The following is a 17,763-nucleotide window of genomic DNA, read 5'->3' as shown; positions in this document are numbered from 1 at the left end:
ATTTCCGAGTTACCCTTTGCCTCTGTTTCAAAACGAGTAGGTAAAACTCATTTTCATATGAATGGTTTTGCACTTATACTCGTTTTGAAAAAGAAGCGAAGGGTAACTTGGAAATGGCCTATTTCCAAGGAGCCTTGACTGATCGGACTCCAGCTGCGTTGTCTCATTCAGCTTATCCAGTTTTGTGAAAGTGGCTCTAGGTTTTATTATTATTATTATTATTATTATTATTATTATTATTATTATTATTATTATTTTTATTATTATTATTATGTTTTTGTCTTAAACTTAGTGAATGAAATTGGAACTGGACACTATCTAAGTCCGGACAGAGGGTGTAAGTTACAAGCGTTAACAGTACTCACCTTCTCACTCACTCAGAAAGGTAAACAGCACTTAGCTACGTAGTCTTCCCTCTTCTGTTCGGGATTCGGCTATATTTAGGATCAGATAAATATTAAATATTATCGTATTACATTTATGCTGCCTCAAGGGAAGAACATTTCTCTTTCGAAACCTTCGTCGCCTGCCTAAAAAAAGGCAAAATATCGCTTTGAAAAATAAGTGTTAAGATTATTATTCAAAATGGACAGTCCTGTGGAAAGATCTATCCAGAGGGGAGGAGAAACTTCCTTTCTTACACGACTCAAAAAATGGTGATAGCGGTGTCGGGCAACCGAGTGTGCGTAGTGGCTATCGAATGGTTGCTAAGGGCTTAGTGGATAACTTGACAAAGTTCTTTGTTTAGTTCGCATGTTTTGGTCCTGTCCGTGCACAAAACACAATAGCTATTTGCATTTTGTTTGCTCCTTTGAAGTTCGCCGGACATCAAAACAACGAACAGTGATATATAACGGTGACCAGTCTCGCAAAAGTAAAGCTTGCGAATTATACTTAAATAAATAACTCCAGTGATTCTGAAACGGTTTACCTTTTTTTTTGTTTAATGCGAACCGTGACAAAGTTTTCGGTTGTTATTTCCGCGCGAAAACATTCCCAGTGATGTGAAACATCAGGTGAGAAATCTGGCTGAAAATGCAAAAATCCTCACAGCGGCATGAAACATCAAACGCAAAAACCGCCACTTGTCGCATTTCACACGCATGCAGTCATTGATATTTAAATCTTTCTGAGAAAAACATAACTTTGGGTGACGTCTTAGCAACGGCTTGATTGACACGGACTTGCACCGTTGCCCGGCACTGCTATGTCTTCAAAGAAAAGTGCCGACTTTCTGCCTCCCCCCCCCCCCCCCCTCATAGAAAAGTGCCGGCTTTCTTTTTTTCTTATATGCAGGTGTTTACTGTATTTCGTATTTCCTGTATTCTATGAGGGCATGTCATAATTTTTTAAAGAAAATTTCAAATGGAGCCGGGTAAGGAGCCCATTACTCGGAGCGTGCAACTTTCGTATATTTGTTTAACAGTGTTTTCACAAGTTAGGTTATTTTCAACATGGCTTTTCACGGGAAAGTTACTGCTTCCAATGAAGTCAGGGACTTCTCTGCGAGAAAATACTGAAATCATCGCTTGAAATGCTGTCAGAACAGTCCAAAAACGTTTCCTCGCATGTACTCGCTATGTTAACTCCCCGTTTGGACGAAGTAATGTAATTACGCATTAACAGTCTATTACGAAATCGCTCGTGATTGGCCGAAACCAAATTTGCGAAGAAAATCTCATCTAAAAACGCCGTTTCACAAACGCAGTACAGAGGTAACACGTTCCAGGTAATTAGTAACGGTCTGTCAAAACGCAGCACAGGAATCAAGGCCTTTTTATGCTATAAAAATATATTTTTAGTAACAAAGAACTTTAACGCTTTCAAATTTTCGTACGAATCGGTAGCCACAAACATTGCTGTTTTTTCCTGCGATAACCAGTGATGTCAAGAATATCTCGACTACATGTGTAGCTAATGATAGAGAATCTGTTGGGTATAATTTCTGAAGAAGTAACTGATCATGATAACGAGTCTTAGTATTTAACTATCAAAGTATAAGCGCTGATTTTTTTTCACGGAAACTTATACCACGAAGACAACTACTCTTACTGCTTTAAAGTAAGAAACTAAGTACAGAGCAGTAAGGCACAATTGAAGGTTGGTACGTACAATTGAATTAAATCCGTAGCCTTCTTTAACTTCTTCTGCATCGCACTGTTTATTGCAGCATTCCCCTATTATGTTATTGCCGTTCCTATACGGACTGAAATAACTCGTGACGGTAAACGCTTCGTCGCATATAGTCCACAAATGGGTCCGCTTAAGAAAGCTTCTGGCATGATTGCCACTCAAAAGAAACTTCTCTGCATCTGTTGAAATACAAATATATCACAATTACCTAAGTAGCAACACAGCAACGCCTTAAAGCAAAATGGGATACATATATAAAGGCCCGGCCAAACGCACGCAACATTTCAACGCAACATATCCCAACATTGTTGGGTCATGTTGTAAGATGTCGCGAAGCAGCTGGCCAAACGCACGCAACATTTGAACGCAACATATCGCAACATTGTTGTGCGAGACATGTTGCACGCGTTTGGCCACCCTGTTGCAATATGTTGCGGTATGTTGGATGGCGCAAATCCGTCTAGTGCGCATGCTCCAGCGCAACAATGTTGCACGAACGTGGCCAAACGAGTACAACATCAAGCAACATCCAAAAATGTTGCGAGATGTTGGGAGAAAAATTTGACCATTTTCAAACTTGGTCCAACATCATCCAACATGTTGCAACAGGGTGGCCAAACGATTGCAACATGCTGTGCGCAACAATGTTGGGATATGTTGCGTTGAAATGTTGCGTGCGTTTGGCCGGGCCTTAAGACTTATGTGAGGGGACCACAGAGGCTGCAGCGGAGTGAGATTGAAATGGCAAAGGCGCAATTTTATAGGTTTTAAGGGGACATGTTTTTTTGGAAGGTTTTGGCGATTAGACTTGAATGAAATGTCATTCCCCACTTTTCCAAACTTCATTTCAGCAAAACTGAAAGCTGAAAGAACTGTGTTTTTTTTTAGTGAAATGACTTCTTAGAGGTACAACATGCTTTGCATCTTCGCCATCTTTGCTCCCCGATTCCTTCGCTTACCTACTTTCTTGGCCCAGGAACAATCGAACACCAGAAAGATCACGGCCAGAATAACGAAAGTACGCTTCATCTTAAATCTCTGTTTTAATTAATAAAAACAAAATGTAGTTAATACATAAGTCTTTTGATCAATCGTGACTAGGAATAGATAGTTCGGGGGCATAAGGGTGTAAAACGACTACATCCACACCCACCTCATTCCCCGCTAGTTTTGTATTGATAATGGACTTGATAAATACCTCAAAAACTCAAATTAAGTTACTTTAGGAGTTTTCAAATCATTATTCGTTCTTCAAAAGGCTAAAAGTATATTCTCGGAGTTAATGTAACACACCTTTTTTAAATCCCAAGTTAAAGCTACACCAGCATCGTAACAAAAAAAATTAGAATTGACATTAAAACGGTTTTGTAGCATGTTTTTGAAATATAATTTTGTACAATATTGTTTAAAGTTTGATTTCAAAATTTGTAAATAATATACTAACTCACGCTTCTTGTTAACGTTCAAAAGATAAATTAAAAAAATAATAAGTTGAGATTTTGTCTTGGTAAGTATTTTTACCAGTTTTTTTTCTTAAGAGTTCAACAACTCGCTCTCAGGGATTATCCCTCTACTTTCTATATGAGGCATTTTCGTCCATGGAGCCGCTGCCCTTCTCTGGCAGGAAAGCCTTGAGCACGAGAAACAGGTGCCGGGCCCTGTGGACACATGATTTGATTGGCCAGAATTGTAATCAACGAAATCGACGTTGTCGGAAACCGCCTACGAGGGCAAGATACCGCCTTTAATCAAAACTATAACAAAATTCTCGAACATGATTGGTTATCAGCAGCCCGTTTAGAGTACTAATGAAACAGTGCACGCGTTATGCTTGGAATCAGACAGTGTAATAGGACAGTGTACGCGTCATGTCTGTGTAACTGGACAATACGCGTCATTTTGCGCGCGCTGTTGTTATGCATTTCGTTGAATGAGAGTAAAATGCAGACTGCAGACTGTAGACTGCAGACCCGGGTTAAAATGCAGACCTCAGACTGTATACCAGGGGTAAAATACAGACTGCAGACTATAGACCAGGGGATGCAGAATGCAGAATGCAGACTGCAGAGGATAATACATGGTTGCGCGGAGATATGAAATCTATACTTATTCGAGTGTTCAAATCGATATCTCACGAGTGAGGGCAGCGAACGAGTGAGATATCGGTTTTGAACACGAGAAGATAAATTTCATATCTCCACCAAACCATGTATTATTCTGTTTATCATATAAACTTACTAATTGCGATGTTTTTGACGATTTTCCGAAGATTTCCGACCATTTTCCAAAGATTTCCGAAGATTTTCAAAATGTTGTTCAAAGGTCGTACAAATGATTCCGGACATTTTCCGAACTTTTCCGAAAATTTCCGAAGTTTTCCAAAGATTGCCGAGGAAGATCCGGAGATGTTTCGACTAAATATCGATAAATCTTGGCTTATTGAGCATTGAAACGCGGCAAACTCTGCGAGTTGATTAGTCAAAAATGATATCACACATGTGTGGATATCATTTTTATCCACACATTTTTCTCGGTTTGCTACCACTCGCTATACCACTGCAGTTTATATAATAAAGTGGCTTACGTTTCACTCTCTCGGCCAATCGGAAATTCACGTTCGCTAGCGAACGCATAATAGCTAACTAAGAGTGATGGCCTGCGCCGAGAGTATCCGCGCGAGCGTTTGTGGGATTATTTGGGGGAAAATAAAAAAACAATCGCGGGATGACGCTCTGAGAGGAAAACTGAATGAGATGGTGATTTCAGGGTTATAATAAGTCGAGGAAAGACAACAAACCAGTAAAAGGACTGGAAGAAAGCTACAGTGAAAATGTAAAACAAATTGGAGCAATTCTTTCTGCGAAACAGCTGCAGAGAATGTCATCTGGTCCATTATCTTCTCTCGACTTGATACAGTCAAACCGGGTGATGTTTCCAAAGATTTTTTCCCGGGCGGGGGGAAAAGTTTTGTACGGGGAGGCTCCGCCCCGAGCTCTGACCCCTTACCCTTTTATATACCATTTTGACAGAAATTGAACCCCTTTTGTATACATTTTAATGAAAAAAGGTACCCCTTTCATATACCTGAAAGTCATGGTATAGACTTAAATCATGACGTTTTCTTGTCATTTAGTCAAGTAGTGCGTAATGAATTTGAAATAATACAGCCATATATTGCATCTGTTCGAAATATTTTAATTAAAGGCCCTTTCAAAAACCCAAATGACAGATTTCCATACCCTTTCGTATGCCTAAACTTGTATAATACCTACCCTTTTATATACCTAATGCCTTAAAAATGTACCCCTTTCGGGCGGAGCCTCCCCGTATAGGCCATTATAGGGAGTACCCCCCCCCCCCCGAAGATTTTCCAACGCATTCTTACAATAATGTTTGCCAGTTGCTTGATCAACATACAACTGAAATTCAACTATTCGCAAGCTCCGTTTGCTGGAGTTCCAGCTCCGTTTTCCAAATTTTTATTTATAAAGCCATCGTTTCCTGATTTAGTGATACAGTGCAACCCCGATATAACGATATGCCAAAATAGCAGTGAAATTATATCGTCTTATAACCCACCCATTAATTTTTGCGCGCGCTCATTGGACAAAATGCATCACGTGGTACAAAATCGGACGACGGGTATCAGCGAATATACCCCGTCTGATTTGATATCCGTCGCCCGATTTTGTAGGCAGACACAAACAAACGAATGAAATCACCTTATTCAATTCTAACTTTTAATGAAATCAGAGAGTTAAAAATCACGTTAACCAATCAACTTACATTTGTTTCAACCACAGTTACGCCGGGTTTATTACGTAGGTTTTTTCCTATAAATTTACTGGCGATGAAACGCGTTGTAGAAATAAGTCGTAGGGTTATAAAATAAATAAACCCCTTTCTGGCTTGCTGGTATATTGGAGGATAATGCCCTTGGCTAAAAGATTGTCCTCAAAATTTCACAGATGCCATCGAAGCTTCGCTTCTCGGCCAACTGTTCACTTTTCTACAATCTTTCAGCCTCGGGCATTATCCTCCAATATACCAGCCGCCTGAAGGGGTTTATTTACTAAATATCGAGGTATCGTTATATCGAGACTCCCGATATAACGATATGGCCGTAAAATTGCCGAAAATATCGTTATATCGGGGTAAAATTAAAATGTACCTTTTTTACTGCATATTATTTAATTAAACTTGAAATGATTATCAAATAATAAAAGTTACAGGAAAACGCAGAAACAAAGGCATCGGCCGTGAAATCCCGGCGACGTATACGTTTGGTCACAAGAAGGAGTCAAAGATACAGTATCTAAACTCGAGGATAAAGAGGCATCGTAAACTGAAAGCTGTTGACAGAAACATTACAGATAACTGTACTCGATTACTGTAATGTTATTGTAATTTAAATTGTAACTGTGTACTGATACTGTAATATCGTTATATCGGGGAAGATTTTACGCTCGGTCTATTAAATTCTCATCGTTAAATCGGGAATATCGTTATATCGAAGATGGTTATATCGGGGTTCTGACCCATACATTTTAATGTAACTTTTGCCGGGACATAGCATATTCATCGTTATACCGGGAATATCGTTATATCGAGGATCGTTATATCGGGGTTGCACTGTAAAATAAATATCGGAAAACATGCTTTAATTATATTTTTATCGCAACTGGCATTTTGACACTAAGCCACCACATTCTTAAAGGTTTTAGAAAACGTCATTATGACGGCTCATTGAAAAGGATTAAATTTGAAACGCCAGAGAATAAGAAAGCAGCAAAGAATTGCAAATCGAATGTCCTAGCTCGACCCAAGTCTCACTGTAGTTAAGTGGTCAGTGCATCCAACCGGTTTTTGGAAGGTTACGGGCGGGTTCGATTCCCTTCATGGACAGATGATGTTTTGGTTGTCCCACGCTCGACTCTGCCGTTCGCCGTAAACAAAGCACTCGCACTCAGTCGCTTTTCACGCCAGCTACGCGGACTAAAAGTTGATCATTTCGTCTTGTCCAAAATTTAGACCTTATCACCTACTTACTCAACGAAATATTTCAACGGTAGGATCGTGTAACGCTAAAGCTCTATCTCGGTTAACAAAATGGCTCTATGGTTCGCGTTTTGTTATTTCCCCTCTTGGTCTTTATTTTACCCCTGGTCTGCAGTCTGCAGTCTGCATTTTACTCTCAGTCTGCATTTTACCCACGGTCTGCAGTCTGCGTCTTACACTGACCGATAAACAAATACTTTCATGAGTTTGAAATCAAAATATAAAGTCGATGAACTATACGAATTCGCAAACGATTAAAACCTGTCATGTCGTTTTTTAATTAGTCTAAAATTATTATCATTAGTATATCTATTTTAAAGTTCTTTCAAAATGTACGCGAAACTCTTTCTATTTAGTACCTACCTTGGATGTTGGTTGAATTCAGACTGAGATGATTCTCGTGTATCGATTCTTACACACTGAATCCACTCGACAAGTGCTTGCTGTGGAATTGTTACTTCGTAGTACTGATTGAATATTTATCAATAGCAAAACTGTCATACGTAAGTGCCAATTTATCATTTTTTGGCAATCATTTGTTATTATTCGCAACCAGCCTCAGAAATCTCGCCTCTCAAATCGCTGGGTTTTAAGACATGGCATTATGTAACTGAAAGATAACTGTGTATAAAAACGCATTTTCTACTAATTCAATAACGTATTGAATACAAATCAAGTCTGCATTTTTGACAGCGTATAATCATTTCATGTCTGTTTTACCGATATAAACGAAATAATTGTTAAAAGTAATATATACGGCCATTTTAAGCCTTGGCATTTTTGTTAAAGCAATCGTCGTTGTTAAGGAGGTGAATTTGTTTTCCCATATCCCCTGGCTAAAAAACAAAAATTGCATGTAATTTCAATACAACCAATAACCAAACACGAAACGCCATCAACAAACAATAGACAAGCCGGACTTTCAGCATATTTCAAATGATTAATTTCTTTGAATCAACGTCGAAAAGTGTTTGCGAGGGTCGTATTTGCAATTGTGGTAATCGAAATCTAACGTTTCAAAATTGAAATTGCAAGAAATATATAGCGGAACTTGTTGCACAACGTTTTAATTAAGAGATATCGTTATAGAGCTTATGGTCTAGCAAACTGTATTATCCGGAAACTTTTTTACTTCGACGACATTTTTTTACTTCGAAAGCGACCGTAAGTGACGCAAATTAAGGGAAGGAGGGCATTAAAGATAGGATGATAAGAAGTCTAACCGCAAACATTTTATTTTTAATCCCCAAACATTTAAGATAGCGAGTATGAAGCCACTTCACCAACGATAAAATGATACTAAAGAGTTATTTTAGGCAGCTCTGTCATTTCGTTTCATAGGCACGTTAAACTTAAGCCACCCTTTTAGGACTACTTTCATTCACACTTTAAGTAAGTGTTTATTCCAATGCCAATATTCAACAGCTGTCACAAACATGTTTAGTAACTAAAACAACTAGAGCTGTTGATTCTTTTTTCTTCTGCGAGGTTTTCCTGCAAGAAAAAGATCCCATGAATCAGTTTCAAAAAATGTAGATTTTTCGCAGCCAGTTAGCTTGGTTTTCTGAATTATTTCAGCAGACTGACCAGCTTTAGAGCTTGCGGAAAGTGTTACCTGCTTTAGAAATACTAAATTAAGGCACTGAGTCGCATATTAGCAAAATATTGTTTCAAAACACGTCAATGCACTGTTAAATTGCAGATGATATTCTTTTTTTGTCAGCAGTGACCTTAAAGGTAACACACACCCCTCTATCAGTGAAAGGGAAGGACAGGACAGGAAATCCAGTAGGAAGGAAAGGAAAATCGAAATCGAAAGAAGAACTTTGTGTGGGATGTACGTCATCCACTACTTCGTCCCCAGGCGCCGATCGGCCGATCGGTTAAGACGCAACAGGGTGCGCCAAGCGAACCGTGCCCAACCAAGAAGGAGGACGCCTGGGGACGAGGCATCATCCACAAAGTTTTGTGCGCTCGGTAAGTACAAAAAATTGCCCAAAGAGCTTTGTGTGATCGGACTCTAGCTGCGTTGTCTTATTCGGCTTATCCAGTTGTGTATTGATGGCTCAAGGTAATGAAATCAACTAGTTTATCATCATCATCACCATCATCATCATCATCATCATCATCATTATTATTATTATTATTGTTATTATTATTTTTATTATTATTATTTTTATTATTATCATAATGATGATGATGATGATGATGATGATGATGATGATGATGATGATGATGATGATGATGATGATGATGATGATGATGATGATGATGGTGGTGATGATGATGATGATGATGATGATGATGATGATGATGATGATGATGATGATGATGATGATGATGATGATGATGATGATGATGATGATGATGATGATGATGGTGGTGATGATGATGGTGGTGATGATGATGATGATGATGATGATGATGATGGTGATGATGATGATGGTGATGATGATGATGATGATGATGATGATGATGATGATGATGATGATGATGATGGTGGTGATGATGATGATGATGATGATGATGATGATGATGATGATGATGATGGTGATGATGATGGTGATGATGATGATGATGATGATGATGATGATGATGATGATGATGATGATGATGATGATGATGATGATGATGATGATGATGATGATGATGATGATGATGATGATGATGATGATGGTGATGATGATGATGATGATGATGATGATGATGATGATGATGATGATGGTGATGATGATGATTATATGGATTGTGGATTTTGCGCCTTTGTTTGTGGACTTGACGACTAAAAAATGTGGACTTAACAACCTTCTGTTGACTAAGCGACTTGGCCAAGTTGACTTAACGACCCTTGTGTGGACTGAGCGACTCAGCCAAGTTGACTTAACGACCCTTATGTGGACTGAGCGACTTTTTGTGTGGGCTAAACGACTTTTGTGTGGGCTTCACGACTTGCGGATTTGGAGACCAAACTATTCCCTGCGTTTGCTCTAGATTTGTCCTTTGTGATGTTAAGACAACTAAGAAAGTGATTTTGAAGCATTTAGTTTTAGCGTACAGATCCCGTGTCAAATCCTGAATAGTTTTCATGTTTGAACTCTGTCAACCTTTCTTTGCAGTTGCAGCTCTCTATCGATGAATTATTTAAGACAAAGTTTGATGCAATACTTTTAGATAAAAGTTGTATATATAGAAATAAACTCGGCATAGTATTTTTTTGTTTTTATTTCATAACAACAATATCTAGGGAAAAAACATTTCAAAACAAGGCTAATATGTAGAGTTAATGATAATGCCTGTTACTTGTTCAGATTTGTTTGAGCAACAGAATTAACTGAACGTAGCCTTTTTATCATCAGGAAAAGCGTTCCTGGAAAAATAGCCTAATATGGCCTTAATAAACGTGGCCGCACGTAACTGTAATATTAACACGATATATCAAGTAATTGACTGATCTACAATAATGCAAACTTAACCTTTTGGTTCAACTGCTTCCCAGAGTTCCATGTGGCGACAACTACTTCCCTGCCTAAATAAGTGTCAAACTAACTGGTATTAGTTACTTTCCGGTTCTGTACTTTTCACAATTTTTTCTACGGACAATTTACTTAGTACTAATGTTACTTTACAAAATCAGTACCTTGAGAATTTAGAAACAAAATTCATCTTTAACTTATTTTTCTATCGCATAGAAATCCTAAAAAAAAGCATCGAATACACTAGTCAAGAAAGAAATGAACAGGTCCTTAAGAACGTCAAAGTGGCCTCAATGTCAAACACCTCACGGTTTCCGCGCCACCGCAACTAACTATAATATCAACGTATCAAGTGATTATTCAACAATAAATAAAAATAAATGTCTTTGTTCGAATGTTTCTCAATGCTTGATGATTACTGTCTCCATTGCCTGATGTTTGTCAAACGTAGACCTCTAATTTTATCGGTCACTTTTTGCTTGGTGTATTTTTCATAAATGTGTCCGTGGCCATTCTCTTTCAATCGCTGTACCACAACCTTTTGCTCTATCTTCTCACCCCTCTGAATCATGTCCTTGAAAAGTTCTTTGAACAAGGTGACCTCTTCCTCTTCAAAAACTCTTGTTTTACTTTGATTTGTAGACGGACCTATTATTGAGTTGCCATCGCTATCCTGAACAGCATCATCACTTCTCTGCTTGTCTTCCAGACATTCACCATCAGTTTTCTTGTACCGATATAATCCTCTTATTTTAGCAAGCAGTCTTTTGTTTTCGGAATTTTTGAGCAGTGGATGGGTCTCCTTAAGTGCCAATACTTCTCGCATAGTAATTGACTGGCGGCTTATCTGGTCTGCAAAAACTTCCTGGACTGCTTTTTCTTCTTCTTTTGTCCAGCTCTGCCGTGCAAGTGGCGTAGGTGTTAGGTCTTGCTCATCAATAGACTCAGGATCACCTTTTCTTTCATGTGATGATACAGCAGGAGACGAACTGCCATGCATAATGGTAGTTAACTGCCTGGCTGCAAAGGCAGAGTTGGTACGCTTCTGAAGTAGATGATAATGCTTGTCTGCCGTACGCTCACTGTGTGCCATGTGAGCGGCAACACTCCCCTTGACCTCTTTATTGTGGTTACGAACGGCAGTTGTGCAGGACTTCCTCATAAGAGTCCCAGATATGCGTGTGTCGTTCCCAATCATACCAGACTTTCTCCATGCACTGGTTAATGCTGGTGAAAGATCACTGCTTGACATCTTCCCTCCTTTCCAATTTAAAAACAGAGCATCGCTTTCTTCGCCTGCGTCAACTTGATTTCTTGCACATTTCACATAAATGTCCACCCATGCTTTTAGACTTTCGTCAAAACAAAGGTTGGCTTGACCATGGTGTGAAAAGGTCTTGTGATCTTTGACTGCAACCATATAGGTGCCATCTACACGGGTCATTTTCTCGTACTCTGCAAGGGTACTGTTTGTTAAAACACCACTTCTGTGCCCATTCTGGCTTAAGATGTGAATAAACAGAAAGTTTCTTAAATCACAGTACTCCTGTTGGCCCAGTGCTGGGGGCTTCTCCCTGTTGTCAATCAACTGACCTAACGTTTTTACTTGATTCCTTGCAAACTCTGTTTTAGTGAACTCTTGAATTTTTTCTGGTGTTATGAGGCGAGCGAGATCTTCCTCTTGTTTTTCCCAGAATCTTCGTTTCACATCTTTGCTTAAACTTTTGCACCACTCGCCACATTTCTTGTACAGGGCATCTGCCACTTTTCGACATTCTTGAGAAAATACCCACGTCATCTTCAGTCATGGCGAAAGTATAAAACTTCCTCAACGAATGCAAGTAACTGATTGTGGTTCCAGCCTTGACAGTAGCTCTCGATTCTGGATAGAACTTGTCGCGAATTAGCGCCTTGTCAAACAGACTTTCAATGTTCTCTGTTCCTAGCATGATAAGTACTTTCTGCACTTGTCGTACTACCAGTGAAGCTGGCTTGGGATCCTTTTCACCTCCGTCAGGACTTAGAATCCACTTCTCAAACTTGTCCAACATTACTCTACTGTCCTGGTTCAATTCAAAAGCTGTCGTGTTGAACTCTGCTCCACCACTTTCATCTTCATCATAGTCGAGATATTCTGCATCTTCAGCCTCGGTTCCTTCTAACTCTTGAACATCTTCCATTGTGGAGTTTTTGTCATCTTCAGCCGAGGAAATGCTTGCTATTTCGATCCCTTGCCAACCAGCTAAGCTTGTCTTAAGAGATGTGCTGTTTTGCCTCTTCTTCTCTTTACCTTTCGTGTTAGTTGTCTTAACAGCGGTCTCATCAAACTCACTTACAGTGTCACTCTCAACGTCTACAACCTGCGATTTGAGCGAATCTTTCCAGAGATAAACAGGTCTAGATTCCTTTAATGCCCTCCGGTACTGTTTGGTCCCTTTCATAAAACCGTGTTGTTTCTGTAAGTGTTTGGAGAGATACCGTTGTTTGCGCCCACATTCATTGCAGTATTTCTGCTTCCGCTTTTCACGTACGGCTTTGGGTTTTTTGGAATTTCTCTGATCGTGACGCATGTCAAAGCGGTTAACAGCATTTCTAGCACGTTCTGCTTTCCATCCATGGACGCTTCTCAAATGTCGTGGGAGCTGATACACTTTTGCACCACAACGAAGAGGGCATTCAAACTTGTTTCTCACTTGTGACTTTATCTCTTTGACAACTTGAACTTTATCCTCACCACTTCCAGATTCTGAGGGACTGCTATCTTCCTCTTCATGTTCGTCCTCACCACTTTCGGAATCTGACTCAGCACTACAGGACTGGTCTTCTTTCTCACTATGGCCAACAACTTTTTTTACTTTTGCTTCTTTTGAATAGCATTTAGCAGATGTTGCTTTTCTTTTGTTTGACAAGACTATCTTGACTTTCTTCCCGCGCACTTTTTCTTTAGTCTTCTTCGTAAATACTCTTGCTGCCTCTACATTACTTTCTTCTGTTTCATTTTCCATTTCAGTCAAGGAACTGTCACTTTCTGTTGCAGGAGGATCTCTTTTTGTTACAGATTTGAATAGCCCCTTTAGGGCCCAGATGTGTCTTTCAGCCTAAAACAAATTGCGGCAATTAGTTTTATAATAGTACCTCATTAAAATATTGTTTAAAAACTATTTTGAAATGAGACGTGATAATGACAAAATTAAGGGAAGTTAATATGAAACTTAAAAAAATATATAATAAGTTAAAATTAAGGGAAGTTAATATGAAACTTAAAAAATATATATAATAAGTTAATATTCTTCTTGGATTTACAGTGTTGTGTGGCACAACAGCTTATGACAGTTTTCAACAGATCTCGTATGGGCTTTTCTCAACACAAGATAACAACATTTTGACAAAAACAACCCCTTGAGAAATATTGCTATAATGACCTGTAAAGCAAAAGTAAAACTAAATATCCACCAAATGACCTTTAGAAATCGATTTGAACAGTTGTTGAAAACATTCAATATGTCTTCATATTATTTTCCCAGATATGCTAGCTTATTATACTCGAGTATGAAAAAGAATGACCAAATGCCCCTGTAATTTTTTTAAAAAAATAATTTAACATCAGAGGTCTGCCTTCGATGTAAGATAGGGAAAAGGAAGCCAAGCACTGGAAAAAAGACCTAAATCATTGATGTACTGCTCTTTATGACTTATTTGGGAGCAAGAGGTTAAATCAGAGTTAGCTGTTCCTTTGCTTCGTCTTTCAATATCTTTATTGATAAAAGATTATGTATGTGACGAGCCAAAAGTACATCTGGGTCGGACATTTTGAGTAAGAGAGGTTGGCAGTGTATTCTCTGCCAGAATAATAAATTGCATTCTGCCTTTAATTTGAAGATGTGGTTTAATAAACCATAAACAACTATAGTCTGCAGCAGTAATTGATATACCAATGCAACACTTTTCATACCACCCCAAAAAAATCTATAGACCTGTTCTTATACCAACCCCACCCTAGTAAGTAATACCTCTCACATCAACACCCACCCTGTAGTAAACACTGTCTCTAATTACAACCCCACCATAGTAAGCCAGACCTCTCATACCAACACCCACCCTGTAGTAAGCCCTGTCTCTTATTGCAACCCCACCATAGTAAGCCACACCTCTCATACCAACACCCACCCTGTAGTAAACCCTGTCTCTAATTACAACCCCACCATAGAAAGCCACACCTCTCATACCAACACCCACCCTGTAGTAAGCCCTGTCTCTTATTACAACCCCACCATAGAAAGCCACACCTCTCATACCAACACCCACCCTGTAGTAAACCCTGTCTCGCAATTTACGGTTCGTCTCTTTCGATTGAACTCGGTATTTATCATAAACGACTACAAATGGAATGAGGCCTATTTAAACAGATAATTTTTAATTAAAGCCCAATCAAGTATTTGTATTGCTTTCATAAGTATAAGACAATAGTATAAGCGAGCGCTTTATGTTCACTAACTTGAGATTTCTTGACTTGATGTCCTTCATCGGAAGCTTGTCGAAGATTCACACGGGCCTGTTTCAGTTCGAGCAGGATATTTGCCTCTTCATATCTGCTGTTCGGATTCATTGCTCAGTAATAAGGTGACCGAGCTACAAAGTCAGCAGCTAGGAGAAATTTCCAGATTTACTTTCAGTTTTAACCGGCCGTGTGTCAACATGTCAAAATTCTGTTTATATAAGCTTAAGCGAATTATTTGAAAACAGATCGACAAGAATTCAACTCTGTACTTTTCACAGGTGCGTTTCTTCGAATTCTCTAGCTACTCCGCACCTGTACCATAACGAATGACTGCATATAAAGGAAAGTAAGGGTATTAAGATGACAAACGAAGAAGACTTACCTTCCAAGACTTCCAAGACAACTGCCGAGCGGGTCGAGCACATGCGAAGCAACCACCTCAAAGAACCATGGGTAAACGTCATAGTACGCGAGGGTGGGATTTTTTTTTCAATTTTCTCGCAAACTTTACAACTTGGGGTCATTCGAAAACCCCACTTTAGAATACGTTTTAGCCTGCAAGTCGAGAAGCGACTAACGTGCGTGGGAAAGTAAGGAGATGACTGAGATTGGAATCTTTTCCGTGATCGACTGTGGATAAAGACCCAAGAACGGACGCATCTAGATTTTTTTAATAAAAGATGCAACATTTTAGGATTTCAATTGTGTGAAAATATTTGAAAATAGCAGAAGCTCGTTTGTTCTCTTAACATGGTATAGTTTAAGATGTGAGCGTAATAAAAAGCTGACGATAAGTGCGGAATGCATCGTAAAAATACTAGTATCTCACTTGACTTTTGTGTTATTCTTGGACGTTATGCTTCATACTTCACAAAGGGGGTAGGGGGTAGGAAGGAAAAAAAGAAATAGCGTTAAACACTGATCTGCTTATATGGCGAGATATCTTTTCCCCAATTCTTGATTATTATAAGCATCTCGATCTGACACAAAGCAGTATTAACTGCGATTCGGACGCTCCGAAATGGCGTTGTAACGGGTCGAAAACTTGGGTAGGGCAAATGAGTAAACGTTTGGTGCGTCATTCTTTTAATCGTTCAGCAACGTATTGTATGACACAATTTTATGCTTGGAGTTGAAATTTGGACTTTATTTTTTTGCAAATCTGACGGAGACTCATGTGGAATATACGACCTCATAACTCCTAAAATGCATCTCTGTAGCTGATGGTTTTGGTAAACCGGCACCAAATAATAGCTGAAAGACCGCTTTGAAGTAGGGTTTATGCCGTTAAAATCTTAGTTATTCTTGTTTAAAGCTATTTCAGATATTTCCTTTTTTTTCGACTTCCGCACATCTAAAGGAGTTGTCGTGTGGAAGATACGACCTCGCAACTCCTAAAATGTATCTCTGTGGCTAATGGTTTTGACAGAATGGCACCAAACAATAGCTTAAAGACCGCTTTGGTGTAGCGTCTATGCCATTAAAATCTTAGTTATTCTTATTAAAATCTATTCCACATATTTCCATTTTTCGACCTCCGCACATTAAGTGGACTTTGTGACCGGTACATACAGGAGGGTCCCGTTCGTTGAAGCTTCGAAAAAAATATAAAACAAAAGTGTTATCAGTTCTAATTTTGCAGACAGTTAGATTTCACTTATCTTTATCTCTGGTAAAAATTTGAAGGAAAACGGAGCAATATACTGTTCCTTATTTTCATTTGACTTCGAAAACGCTCTTTTCAAATTCGTCCGAAAATTTTTACTTCGCATTGATCGTCCGATGTAACACATTTCGTCCCGTTTGCCAAGATCGAAGAAAAACGTGACTAAAAAAGGTTTGTGGTAACTGATGAGCTCCCGAAAGGTTAAATGGTATCTAGATAACTCACATAATTTGTCAAAATCATAGTTTACCACTTAATTTTAGTGCTTACCACAACTTTTGTTGACAAAGCGACCCCATCGACTTTTGAAACGGCTTAATGAAGAGCGGTTTTATTCATTTCTTGTCATATTTGTACATAAGATAGTCTTCATATTCACGTTAACAGCCACGCAGTTAGAATTTAAAAAGATTAAAATTTGGCTTTTAGATAAGTGTTTTAAGAAAAAGTCGCAAAGTCCGAAAACCATCCTTCTAATGATGATGATGTTGATGATGATGTTGATGATGATGATGATGATGGTGATGATGACGATGAAGATGATGATGTTGATGACAAAGTAATGATGATGATAATGTTTTTGTCTTTCGTTAAATCTAGTGAATGAAATTAGAACACGCCACTATCTGAGTTCGGAAAGAGGTGTAAGTTACAAGCGGTAACAGCACTCACCTTCCCACTGACTAACTAGCAGCAATTAGCAACGTATTTTTCCCTTTTCTGTTCGGGATTCTGCAACATTCAGGATCAAATAAATATTAAATATTATCGTATTACATATATACGACCTCAAGGAAAGAACATTTATCTCTCTAAGCCTTCGAAGCCTGCCAAAGAAAGGAAAAATACCGCTTGAAACGTAAGTATCAGTCCCAAATTCGCTTCTTATTTCTCTTAAAATACCTTTAAGGCGCTTTGATAATTTTTTAGCGTTG

The 17,763-nt window shown here is 38.7% G+C and overlaps 2 protein-coding genes and 1 long non-coding RNA gene across 3 annotated transcripts in view; all 3 read right to left on the bottom strand.

Annotated features, from left to right (window-relative positions):
• LOC144630049 (uncharacterized) overlaps positions 1-7,645 on the bottom strand; it is a 43,856-nt gene extending 36,211 nt beyond the window's left edge. Inside the window, exons 1-4 of the mRNA XM_078488332.1 lie at positions 7,555-7,645; positions 3,093-3,171; positions 2,113-2,312; positions 366-434 (exon numbers count right to left, since the gene is read on the bottom strand). Of these exons, the coding sequence (XP_078344458.1) occupies positions 378-434; positions 2,113-2,312; positions 3,093-3,162 (327 nt within the window). The 5' untranslated portion in view covers positions 3,163-3,171; positions 7,555-7,645 and the 3' untranslated portion in view covers positions 366-377. The remainder of the gene's footprint in view (positions 1-365; positions 435-2,112; positions 2,313-3,092; positions 3,172-7,554) is intronic.
• LOC144630051 (uncharacterized) overlaps positions 1-17,763 on the bottom strand; it is a 162,645-nt gene that overhangs the window by 70,945 nt on the left and 73,937 nt on the right. The window lies entirely within an intron of this gene.
• LOC144630046 (uncharacterized) overlaps positions 1-17,763 on the bottom strand; it is a 51,052-nt gene that overhangs the window by 8,706 nt on the left and 24,583 nt on the right. The gene's annotated exons all lie outside the window — the stretch shown is intronic.

This window comes from Oculina patagonica, chromosome 11 (assembly GCF_052425735.1).
Source record: "Oculina patagonica isolate OP01 chromosome 11, crgOcupat, whole genome shotgun sequence".
Taxonomy (NCBI): Eukaryota; Metazoa; Cnidaria; class Anthozoa; order Scleractinia; family Oculinidae; genus Oculina; species Oculina patagonica.
The sequence above is the reverse complement of the archived record's forward strand: the minus strand, read 5'-3'. Positions and strand labels throughout refer to the sequence as shown.